This window comes from Populus euphratica, unplaced genomic scaffold (genome assembly GCF_000495115.2).
Source record: "Populus euphratica unplaced genomic scaffold, PopEup_1.0 scaffold76.1, whole genome shotgun sequence".
In the NCBI taxonomy this organism is placed as follows: domain Eukaryota; kingdom Viridiplantae; phylum Streptophyta; class Magnoliopsida; order Malpighiales; family Salicaceae; genus Populus; species Populus euphratica.
In genome coordinates, this window is record NW_011499890.1 from 421,939 (window position 1) to 434,458 (window position 12,520).

Consider the following 12,520-nt stretch of genomic DNA (forward strand, 5'->3'; position numbering starts at 1 on the left):
GCCAATCAAATCTTTTACCAAGATTCAAGTGCAAGTGGCACTCGGGTCGACCCCACACAATTCATGTGTCATGTGGCGCTCGAGTCTATCTCGCGCAAGGGCCAGGCAATCTCAGTGTTAGGTATCTTTGAGTGGGTAGTGTCACCACCAGGTGCCTGATCTCCATGCCCTAAAATTTCATCAAAAATTATACTAATTATTTTCTCTCTAATTATTTCTTTAATGCAACCTCAATGATAAAGACAACCCTTTATCTTTTTCATTGCTCTTGCAATTTTTTATATCAAGAGCTCGACTACTATTATATTATTCTAATTTATAGTGTTTTGTATTTATATAAACAATAATATGTGTATTGAGCTTTTTAATATATTTTTAATTTTGTTCTATTTTTTATCACTTTTTATCACGTACTCTTTATATTTTTAATAAAAAATTATTTTCTATAATATTAAATATCAACTTTAATAGTAACATTGATTCAATATCTACAAAATTAAAGTTCTCCATGTTTTTTTCAGCCTGTTGTCATCCACGTACTGGAGGGCAAGAAAAACTCGGCAAGGGCATTTTCCTTCACTCAGCTCAAGTGCTCAACCCCCATTTTGCATTTATTTTTTCAACCCTCGAAATTGAAAGCAGCGGACACCACTCCTGAGAACTCGTCTCACGCTTACCGTCCGATTAATCGCCAGGTGGGCTCATGCCATTGGCTTTAAAATACACAAAACTAAGAGAGATTTATTTTTTTATATTTTTTAACTATAAACACGTTTTTTTCTCCAAAATAAATAAAAAGCTCCAAAACCGAAATCAATTATTATTATTTTTTATTTCTGCTCTCCCTCTCGGCCTCTCACAACCAAAAAAAAAAAAACACAAGAAACAAATCTTTAACTTTCTCTCTCTAGAAAAAAAAACGAACACATTGTGGGTATCTTTCTCTCCTTTTTCTCACGGACACCAATCGACGATCAATCCCAAAACCGACTCGCCGTCTTCCTTTCAATCGGGAACCGTTCTTAACATTGGCGCATCTTAGCAACAACCGCCGCCTATACTAAAAAATCCATACCCGTTAACATTTAAACCGAAACATCCCAAACGACACCGTTTTTTTTTTATTTTCAAACTCATTGGTCGCCGGCGATTTGTAAGGTGCCCCGATATTATACTGCGGAACCTCTCCTGTTTTTTTTAAAAGTATCTTGACCTAATTAGCTAGATAAATCAGTTTGGTTCTTCATTTACTGAGGCTAGCTTCTTGTTTAATAATAGGCTGCAATTTTCGGCTCGATTTTCTCTTTTTGATGTTTACTAATGTGAATTCAACGTTTCCGATTTCGAATTTAGGGTTTCTTGATCGTTTTAGGGTTTCTAAATTGGAGGTTTAAGTGTGAAGTCATTTGATTTTGCGGCTTCACTCATGGATCTATAGTTTGCTTTATTTGACTTGTTTTCATCTTTTGTTTGTTTGTTAGTGGGTTTAGTGATTATTTCGCTTCGGTTTCTGATTGTTTCTGATTGTTTCTGATTGTAATGAGCCTGCTCTGATAATTCTTTCATTTCTAGTATCATCTGAACTCTTAGGAACTTGTTTCTGATTGTCTTTAGTCTTTTTCCATTGGTTTTGGTTTAAGTCAAGTGTTTTTTTTTCCGATTTTAGTTTGTAGTGTTTGAATACCATCAATTGCCAGTTTAAATTGTGATCAGAATCTTCTTCAGTCCTAGTTAGTGAATGTATTGTGGAATGAACGAGGTTTTATTATCAAGATTTGATTACTCAGATGTCGGCTATCTGAAAAGAACCCGATGGTCTTCACTTCATAAAGAAATTTATTCTTTTACAATTTTGGGTTTTGTTTTTTACTAGCTAATACAGTGAAGAGTATGGGGTTAAAAGTTAAACTCTTCTTTTTGAAGACAATTTTTTCTCTCATAGCGTGTTTTTTGCTAACACCTTTGTGAAGCGCAATTTTAGTTTTTATTATTTGTATGTTGATTTTAATTAATTATTGGTTTCTATTGTTTCCAGGCCTTAAGGGAGATTGTAAGAGACAACAGAAAAGTTACCTGCAGCATTGTATTCACAGCAAGCATTTCAGATAGGGAAAGGCAGGAAATAATTACATTTGAAATTCCATGTGAGAGGATGGCTTTTTGCAGGAACTATACAACTGAAGCAGTATCACAGAGTGTCCTAGAAGGAAAAGTGCAAGGTCAGGGTACAGGTAGAAGGTTAGGCAATGAGGATGTAGATGTGAATTCTAGTGAAAGAGAACTGGATATGAACACGGATGCGCTATATGAAAGTGAACCAGATGCTGCAGGTAGGTTGCAGAGTGATGTAGCTGCTGACAATTGTGCTGGTGTGAGTAATTCAGAGTTGCAAGTTTCTGGCAGGAGAAATGTGGCTGGAAAATGGGGTTCCAGTTTTTGGAAGGACTGTCAACCCATGGCTACTCCTGGGGCATCCGATTCCAGGCAGGATTCCAAGTCAGAGGATAGAAATGCAGAAGGGTCAGAAGATAATGTATCAAATGGAAGGGATGGTAGATTAGAATCGGAAGATGAAGAGGGACGAAAAGAAGTAGGTAGGGGTGGGAAAGGCCATTCTGATGTCCCAGCAGATGAGATGTTGTCTGATGAATACTATGAGCAGGACGGGGAGGATCAAAGTGACTCGATGCGTTGTAGGGGGTTTGGCCAACCCGTTGATTTGAGCTCTAGGTTGCAATCAAAGCCTGTACCAATCAAGAATAATGTGTCCAGGAGGAGGTCTAGAGGTTTGCACAATAGTGAAGGTTATGATGACGACACTAATGATGGTGATGGTGATAATGAGGAAGAAGACGAAGATGGTAATTTCGTTGTTATTGTTGCATATTCTATTAGGTTTCAATACCATTTTCACTAAAACAAGTTATGAGATGCTTGGATTTTATTTAGTAGTTGGTAATTTCTTTTACTATTTAATGTTGGAGCTGAATTTTTTGTGATATTGCTAGCAGAAGATGATCCTGATGATGCAGATTTTGACCCTGATTATGGCGCCTTGAGTGGTCACATGGGGGGCAAGGTTATTGTCGATGCACTTTCATAGTTGTTATTTGAAGTATGGTTCATTGCCTTCGCATTTCGCACAGCACGTGGGTTTATCACTAGTCTTGTCAGGGCAATTTTCATGATGTTTTATTTCAATCTGCTGTTCTTTAGTCCAATTTATTGTTCTTTGATTTGTATTATCCTTACATTCTTCTCTTAGTTTATTGCCTTATTTTTATAATGTGGCACACTTACATTTTTATGCATGCTGCAAGGCATGACAAGAAGAGCCTGTGGATTCAGATAATAAAGTTCATACCAATATTGCACACCTATTCTTTTTACCCTGAAGAAGTGCTTTTTCACCAAAACCAGGATAAAGACGGGGAGAGTGAAGATTCTGATGAAGAAGTTAACAGTGATGATTGGGTTATCTCAAATGATGAAGATGATGATGATTCGTATTACACAAAAAAACCTAAGGGTAGGCAACAGAGTAAAGGTGGATGTAATACAAAATCTGCCAGAGAGCACACATCATTACGTGCTTCCGGTCGACAAAAGAGAGGGAAAACATCATTTGAAGAGGATGAGTATTCGGCAGAGGATTCTGATAGCGACAAAGATTTCAAGAACATGACTCAAAGAGGTGATCATCTCCGCAAATCTAATGCTCGGTCCACAATGTCAACAAATATTGGTGGAAGAAACAATGAGGTTCGCACTTCTAGTAGGTCAGTTCGTAAGGTGTCATATGTTGAAAGTGATGAAAGCGAAGAGATTGGTGAAGGGAAAAAGAAGAATACCCAAAAGGTGCAGTTTATCATACTATAATTTACGACGTTGCAAGGCTTCGTTTGTTTTTTTTTACATGGATGAAAAATCTTACGATATAGTTGTTTTGGTTAGAAATATCATCTTATAGATTAGGGCTTGCATGTATGAGTTTTTCTGCTTGTTTTGATCCATATAAATACATATGTATATATGTTGTAAGTTTGCTTCTTATATTTCTTTTCATCAAGTTCTTAAAATTGAAGTTGCATGAGTTCTTGCAAGTTTTCCAGGAACTCCCTAGAAAGTGAAAGTAATTTTTTTTAACTCAAAAAAACTTTGTATTTACATGTGTGTTTTTTTGTTATTAGGCCTCTCTTTTTCCTGCCCTAGCCAGCAAGCTGGGTTTGCCGTGTTTGTGTGATTTTTAAGTGGACAAACTCTTAAAATAATGTATGCTCTCTAGGGGACATTTGCACTAGGAAATTCTTGTAGAATCCATGCGTTTCTATGTATAGCAAAATATTTTATATTTAAGTTTTTTGGCCAAAATCCTATCAATGAGGTTAAATTGATCCTAGTGTTATAGTTTGAGGATTTTAGGGACTTGTTTAGCATTGCGGTTGAACCATACTTTTGAAAAAATGATTTTTTTAGCTTAAAATTCTTTCTTTTGGTGCTTTCAGGTTGTTTTGATGTGCTGATACCAAAAGTGAATTTTAAAAAAAATAAAAAAACATTATTTTGATGCATTTCCAAGCGAAAGACATTTTGAAAATCAACTTCTATCACAAGACAAGGTTTGTCAAAAATTATTTTTTTGGGAAAGGTGAATGATGACCGGGAATCATTTGAACTTGAAGTCCTTATCTTCTAGTTGTAGTATTATATGTACTTGTTTCTACTTCGGATATTTCTTTATGTTATTTTTATTGTTTTGGCAATTGTTGTTGTATTTTGGATTTGAATGTTAAAAATTTCACAAGCTTCGGTGCTTTAATGGATTCTCTCATTACCCCAACAAGTTTTTGGTATGCTATTGTTATTCTTTCTTTTGTTTGCCTTCTCCAAAAATTAAAAAGAAAAGGCATTATTTTGATGCATTTTAAAGCAAAAAACATTTCGAAAAGCAACCTCTACCATACCCAAATAGGCCCGTCAAAAATTATTTTTTTGGGTACCATACCCAAATAGGCTCGTCAAAAATTATTTTTTTGGGAAAGGTGAATGATGACCGGGAATCATTGGAACCAGAACTCCTGATCTTCTAGCTATAGTTTTATATGTACTTGTTTCTACTTCGGATATTTCTTCATGTTATTTTTATTGTTTTGGCAATTGTGGTTGTACTTTGGAATTGAATATTAAAAATTTCACAGGCTTCCGTGCTTTAATGGATTCTGTCATTGCGTCAACAAGTTTTGGTATGCTATTGTTATTCTTTATTTTGTTTGCCTTCTCCAAAATAGGATGAAGTTGAAGAAGAAGATGGTGACTCCATTGAAAGGGTACTGTGGCATCAGCCAAGGGGCATGGCTGAAGATGCAATGAGGAACAATAGATCAACAGCACCTATTCTCTTAAGCCACCTGTTTGATTCTGCTCCTGATTGGAAAGAAATGGAGTTCTTGATAAAGTGGAAAGGCCAGTCACATATGCACTGCCAATGGAAATCATTTTCTGACTTACAAAATGTATAATTGCTTTTATTTCTGTTTCTTATGCATGCAATTTAAGCTCTAATAATCAAATGCATTTTTTGGTTTAAGTTTAATTTATTTATTCTGCTTTGAAAATTTTCCTCCCCCCCCCCCCCCCCTGGACCTGTTGTTTACATTGTCTGCTGTTGTGTCACCAGCTAAGTGGTTTTAAGAAGGTACTGAACTACACTAAAAAAGTGATGGAAGATGTGAGGTACAGGAGATCATTTACACGCGAGGAGGTATTCCTTTTGCTTTACAAGTTAAAAGGGTTTTGAAGTTTTCTTTTCTTAATAATATCAGAGAGGAGAAAGAGATGCTGGGGTGTGCATGTTTTGATATGATATGAAAACACTCAATGATAATTTACATCTGTTGCCTGATCTGAATGTGAGATACCTGTAATTACGAGAAATGCACAGATTTTTTTTTTTTCTATAACAATGAAATAGCTTCTGTGGCTCAGTAATTTCACATGCTGTTCTAGATCATTATTTCTAAGGATCCAGACTGAATCGGTTATACAGTTGGCATTTAGTTGCCTTGTTTCCTGAAAATCAGGTGATCATTTTGTCAAGACGGTTTGGCAAGTCCAACACTGGTGTGATGATATTTGAGGGGCACTTATAACTGGAAGAAATATTTGATCTTTTTTTATCTTTTCTTACATTGTGAATAAGCTGGTTAGTTCTTACAGGATGACAAAATACTGAATTCTAACCAAAATATACTGAATGGTAATTTATGTGCCTTTGTTTTTTTGTCTTTCATAAATTTAAATTCAGAAAGAATTTACCCTTTCCTTTAATCTTGGATCTAAGTTTTTCAAATTGGTTTGCCGTTGCTGAAGGTGCATTTTCTGTTTCTTAACTAGAAATTCTTGAATTTTTAATTTTGGGAAAACAGTATTTGCATTTTAATTCATGGAACTGCTCCTTCCATATTTTATTCCTTTATTTTCTGGTTTTACATATTTTACTTCAATACAAAAGAAACCTGCATGGCAAATTGGTTATTTGGGATGGTTTAGTTTATCCTCAAATGTTTGGTTTTTATCTATCAGATTGAGGTCAATGACGTGAGCAAGGAAATGGATTTGGATCTAATCAAGCAAAATAGTCAGGTTTGTCTTGCAGCATTGTTTTATAAGTCACCAGTTTTTTCCGTACACTATTCCACAAATCTTCTTGTCACTCTCCAATTCTTGTTAGTTGCTCATATGTTTGTGTAGGTGGAGAGAATTATTGCTGATCGAATTACTAAAGATAGCTCTGGTGATGTTGTGCCGGAGTATTTTGTCAAGTGGCGAGGACTATCTTATGCTGAAGCAACCTGGTATTCTAAACTATACCAGTCTTGTGATTTTTTGGTGGTACTTCTGAAATTCTTATGTAGCTTTTGTTATTGATAATCACATCCTAGACATGGTCATATCTCCTGGCTTATGGGATTCAACAACATACATGTGAAATTAGCCTAGCCTCTAGATATCCACTGATGAAGTAGTGATGCATGCATTGGTGTTTGTGAGAGTTGCTCTGCTACTTAATAGGCAATGATGTGTGGTGCAGGGAAAAGGATGTAGATATTGCTTTTGCACAAGATGCTATTGACGAGTACAAGGTCTGGATAATTTGTGTTTTTGGTCTACATTTTTCTTAGAAAATTATGGTTTTGCAAATGACATGAATGAAGCAGCACTCATTTGTAGCTACCATTTCTTTTGCAGGCACGTGAGGCTGCAATTGCTGTACAGGGGAAAATGGTGGATCTACAGCGCAAGAAAGGAAAAGGTCTGTGACTCGGTGTAGCTAGTGTTTTTTGGGACTGTGTGTCAGATGAAAAGTTGGATAATTACGACCTGCAAAATGAGTGGCATTGTAATTTTAAAAGATCAAGTTCTGCTCTGAAAACTGAGGATTGTTTTCGCTTAGCTGCTTTAAGTTACTGTCCTAGCAGCAAATTGTAGGCAGTTTTTTTTGTTATAATAGTCAAATATCCTTTTGTTTTCTTCCAACTTCTAATTCCAATTTTTGCTAGCATAACTCTTTATTTAAATTAAAAAAAAACTTACGCGGGCGCCAGAAATTCTTTGCATGATGTTTAGTGTGATATGGTGCAAACAAGTTTAAATGCATGTGCGTTTTTTTTCTTCTTTTCTCTTAGCAAGTTTGAGGAAACTTGATGAACAGCCTGAATGGTTGAGAGGAGGAAAGCTTCGTGACTACCAGCTTGAGGGTTTGAATTTTCTAGTTAACAGGTATGGTTATCTTTTGCTTGAAGGGAAAATTGTTGACTAACTTGAAACCTAATGTCATTGGTACATTTCCTAATTAGTCACTTGCATTCTTAGTTGGAGAAATGATACAAATGTCATTTTAGCTGATGAGATGGGTCTCGGAAAAACAGTTCAGTCAGTTTCCATGCTTGGTTTTTTGCAGGTAAAACCCTTTCTTTTCCTGAACAACCCAAGGAATTTGTTTAATTATTTTTTTATTCCTGTATTTTTTTTCCAATTGTTTTATTCTTGGGATCCCTTCTAATTGCATTAAATAATTTTTTTAAAATATTTTTAAACCATGTTAGCTGATCATGTTACGAAACTTCCATATTTTCTCACTCTGCAGAATGCTCAGCAGATCTCCGGGCCATTTCTTGTTGTTGTACCCTTATCAACTTTGTCTAACTGGGCTAAAGAATTTAGAAAGTGGCTTCCTGATATGAATGTTATTGTATATGTTGGTACTCGTGCTAGTCGAGAGGTTAGTCGTTTTTTCATGTCTTTGAGATAAATCTATTTATTTAATTCCTTCTTTATACCGGCATCTGGTCTTTAATTGTTTTGTGCAATTCAAATTAGTTTCTCGGATCTTAAAATCATAATATTTGTCCAATTTATAGTTATATTACTATCGATCATGTGAGATTCTGTCAATTATAACTGCAGGAAGGTGCAAAGATTGCACAAAGTACTGGTTTTATTGTTGTCAGTGCTTGTAAATTAAAAACTAGAAGAATGTGACCAAAGTTCCAGAAGTCATCAAAGTCTTAAAACCTGAAAGTTAGTTTAATTTCTTGGCTTTTGATGTTAAGCAGCAGGTCCTTTTAGGGTCAATTCTCTAGGGAATGCTAAAAGAGATTGGAATATTTATCACTTCGATCTAGATTATCTATGCTTATTTCTTAGAGGGATGTCTTGTTCTCCAGCTCTGTACTGTACTTTTTTTCTCTCTAGATACTTTCTTCTTTAAAAACAATTGCTGCTTATCAAGCAGTCCATGTTATTAAAGCTCAGGCATCCAAAAAATCTTGATATGGGGAATGAGTGGGAAAGCTCAAAAGCCCTGATTTAGGGCCTGTTTGGAAACACGGGTTGGACTGCGTTTGCAGAAAAATTGAATTTTTTTGCTTAAAATTAATATTTTTTTAGTGTTTTTGGATCGTTTTGATGCGCTGATATCAAAAGTAATTTTTTTAAAAATGAAAAGACATTATCTTGATGCATTTCTAAGCTAAAAACACTTTCAACCGCAATCGCTACCACAATCCCAAACAGGCCCACAGCTGTGCTTCATGATCTGGTTAATCAAACATTTTCTTTCACGAACTAGAAAAATCATGCATTGTGGTGGCATTCTCTAGCACCCATTGTAGATTAGTTTTTGTTGTCTGTGAAACACTTGCCGTGATGAGATAGGGAGTTGGGATTCCTTTCCCATGTTGCCTTCTTAGACAAGGTTTTTTTGGCTACACTGGCATGGTTAAAAATCTAACCTGTTGTCTTAAAATAAGCCGAGTCTTGAAACAAATGGGATGGTAGGGAAAAAGACCCAGATAGAAAAGGATTTTGGTTTTCACCCTGTCAATATTTGTTATGTTCTTTTAACTCATGTTGCAAGGTGTTACTTTCAATTGTAGGTTATCGTTTTTTTTTTGTTTCATTATAGCATTTTTTGTTGTGTTTATTCATGTTTGAGCCTTGGTTTCAGGTTTGTCAGCAATATGAATTTTACAATGATAAGAGAGTTGGCCAGCCTATAAAATTCAGTGCTCTGTTGACCACATATGAAGTTGTTCTGAAGGACAAGGCTGTTCTGTCCAAGATTAAGTGGAATTATTTAATGGTTGATGAAGCTCATAGGTTAAAGAACAGTGAAGCGCAGTTGTACACAACTCTTTTGGTAATGGCACTTTACAATTAATTTTGGTGCTCGGTATTTTGTATGTATGCTGTGATTGGTTGATTTAGTTGTTATTTGGATAATTCATTCTCTTTTTCCTGCAGGAATTTAGCACCAAGAACAAATTGCTAATTACTGGCACTCCATTGCAGAACAGCGTGGAAGAGCTATGGTTTTTATTCATTTCCTCTAACTCACTGTTATTGTTCTTGCATTCAAACTTCAGGAATTATCCTGTGCCAAACTTACCCCCCAGATACAATAACTATGAAGGCCTGTAAAGTTTAGGAAACTGTTTATAGCATAGACTCTGTTTTTTAAATACAGTCCTTATCTTACCAACTCTTCAGATAAGAGCTGCTGGTGCAATCACATGTTCTGTTCGCTTGTTTTGGTATTTTCTTTCATTTAACTATTTGTTTTGGCACATTATTAAACATGCGTGAAAATAAGCACCCTCTGTCTGGGGAAAATTGCTGATACTAGTTATGGTATTTTTATGTTGGTCAAATCTTTTTTTTTGCACATAGTTTGAAAATGGAATTCATTAGGAGGTCATTGGCATGTTGGTTCTGCTGATTGGCTTGCAAGCCAGCATTACATGAGAGCTGTCTTCATTGCTCTGTTTTGTTCAAAGAAAGTTCATTGTTGATTTTTTCCCTTTTTTGGTTAATTTTTCCTCTCTAGTGTTTTCTCCCTCAGTTGCTGCAGACCTCTTTTTTTTGCCTGGTTTAATTGATTTTTGTTTCTTCTCAAAATGTGCTAGGGCTCTGCTTCATTTTCTTGATCCTGACAAGTTCAGGAGTAAGGATGATTTTGTTCACAATTATAAGAATCTTAGCTCATTTAATGAAAATGAGGTACATTACACTGTTGTATTTGCTTTTTCTTCACAGTTGGCACACACAAACACATATTTTTCTACACTTAGTCAATTTAAGTTTCTATGGTTTTTTGTAGCTCGCTAATCTTCACATGGAATTGAGGCCTCACATTCTCAGAAGAGTTATCAAGGATGTGGAGAAATCCTTGCCTCCCAAAATAGAGCGCATTCTGAGGGTTGAAATGTCTCCTCTCCAGAAACAGTGAGTGATGTTTTCCATTTGTGATAAAGTGATGTTCTTCTGGATTATTTTTTGACAGCTTTTGTAATTTTTGATTTTTGCATATGTTTAGATACTATAAATGGATTTTGGAACGTAACTTCCATGACCTGAACAAAGGAGTTCGTGGCAATCAGGTTAGTGTCTGCGATGAAATCATGAATATTATTAGAACTCTAGGCTTGGAAAGTAATTCTAACAGCTATTGGTGACATCACTGAATTTTGAGTCAAACATTAGAGGCACTTCGTTTATGGATTAGAAGTGATTGAAGCTGTACGTTGTTTTTTACTGTGTTGAAAACTGATAATATTAGTTGTTTTATGTTTTCAGGTTTCACTTCTGAATATTGTGGTAGAGTTGAAGAAATGCTGCAATCATCCTTTCCTATTTGAAAGTGCAGATCATGGTTATGGCGGGGACATCAGTACTAATGATAGCAGTAAACTGGAGAGGATTATCTTAAGCAGTGGAAAGCTGGTTATTCTTGACAAGCTACTTGTTAGATTGCACGAGACAAAACATCGTGTCCTTATTTTCTCCCAGGTTTATTTCATTAGCTTTTTTGTTGTTATTCTCCTTGCATAGATATGCTTTCTGACCGTAAATTACTTAGGTATCCCTTCAAAGCTATAAATGATTTTATGATCTCTTCAATTCTGGCTCAGTCTCGTAGGGAAATGTGGATAGGCTGATTAACTGTAATGAGGGTAAACGATGGTTTGTAGGGTGCATTTTCTTGGTATTCATGATTTATTGCCCATGTAGTCAAATTTGGATTGGATATGGAAACTCATCATTTGTTTAGTGGATGTACGCAATTGATTAGGCATTTTCCAAGTACCGTGGCGGTCTACTTGGGAACTGATGATGCATCTTCATTTCCACTTTCTAAAATTCCGTTATACCTCTCAATTGAATCAAACACTGAGTACTAGCCTCAACTGACACCTTGCTGAATTTTTAGCAGGTTGCTGTGACCATTTGAAAAACTTGGTCTTGGATATATTATTTGAATCAATGTATTTTACCTTAAAAGGTATACAAGCATGTTAAATGACAAATGAATTGTGGCATTGGTCAACTGCTGCAGATGGTCAGAATGTTGGATATAATAGCTCAATACATGTCACTCAGAGGGTTCCAATTTCAAAGGCTTGATGGTAGCACAAAGGCGGAGTTGCGTCACCAGGCAATGGAACATTTCAATGCACCTGGTAGTGATGATTTCTGCTTCCTTCTTTCAACTCGGGCTGGTGGGTTAGGCATCAATCTTGCAACTGCTGACACAGTTATAATATTTGATTCAGACTGGAATCCTCAAAATGACCTACAGGTTATAAGCAGAATGAAAACTTGTTTCACTCCATGTTTTTTTAGTCTCTCTACTACCATCATGGATCTTCGTTTCTATCAATTGAATTATTTAGTTTAGAGGAAACAAATGTTGCTTAATTGTTTGATGATTTATCAGGCAATGAGCAGAGCTCATAGAATTGGGCAGCAAGAAGTTGTTAACATCTATAGATTTGTGACAAGCAAAAGCGTTGAGGAAGATATCCTAGAGAGAGCTAAGAAGAAGATGGTAGATTCTTGGAGTCGATTTCTATCAGTGCACTTCATTTCTTTCATCCTAACAGTCATGTTCATTTGCATATAATAGTATCCACACATGATACTCACATCTAATATGTCGACTTTCTGTTATGTTGTATAA

The 12,520-nt window shown here is 35.7% G+C and overlaps 1 protein-coding gene across 4 annotated transcripts in view; it reads left to right on the forward strand.

Moving 5' to 3' along the window:
- Positions 1-877: 877 nt before the first annotated feature.
- The window catches only part of LOC105131036 (protein CHROMATIN REMODELING 5-like), a 38,331-nt gene continuing 26,688 nt past the window's right edge, over positions 878-12,520 (forward strand). For 2 of the 4 annotated variants that reach the window (XR_843349.1, XM_011033799.1), the window contains exons 1-21: positions 878-1,158; positions 2,036-2,861; positions 3,009-3,079; positions 3,421-3,858; positions 5,289-5,513; positions 5,678-5,761; positions 6,583-6,642; positions 6,751-6,854; positions 7,091-7,142; positions 7,249-7,312; positions 7,686-7,779; positions 7,873-7,960; positions 8,147-8,281; positions 9,509-9,700; positions 9,805-9,872; positions 10,467-10,560; positions 10,661-10,785; positions 10,877-10,940; positions 11,137-11,349; positions 11,897-12,139; positions 12,278-12,388. Coding sequence is in view for 3 of the 4 variants with exons in the window: in XM_011033799.1 (XP_011032101.1) it covers positions 2,153-2,861; positions 3,009-3,079; positions 3,421-3,858; positions 5,289-5,513; positions 5,678-5,761; positions 6,583-6,642; positions 6,751-6,854; positions 7,091-7,142; positions 7,249-7,312; positions 7,686-7,779; positions 7,873-7,960; positions 8,147-8,281; positions 9,509-9,700; positions 9,805-9,872; positions 10,467-10,560; positions 10,661-10,785; positions 10,877-10,940; positions 11,137-11,349; positions 11,897-12,139; positions 12,278-12,388 (3,234 nt within the window). In the remaining variant the exon portion in view is untranslated. Of the gene's footprint in view, positions 1,256-2,035; positions 2,862-3,008; positions 3,080-3,420; positions 3,859-5,288; positions 5,514-5,677; positions 5,762-6,582; positions 6,643-6,750; positions 6,855-7,090; positions 7,143-7,248; positions 7,313-7,685; positions 7,780-7,872; positions 7,961-8,146; positions 8,282-9,508; positions 9,701-9,804; positions 9,873-10,466; positions 10,561-10,660; positions 10,786-10,876; positions 10,941-11,136; positions 11,350-11,896; positions 12,140-12,277; positions 12,389-12,520 lie in introns of all 4 variants that reach the window. The other 2 variants (XM_011033800.1, XM_011033801.1) reach the window with 2 other exon arrangements.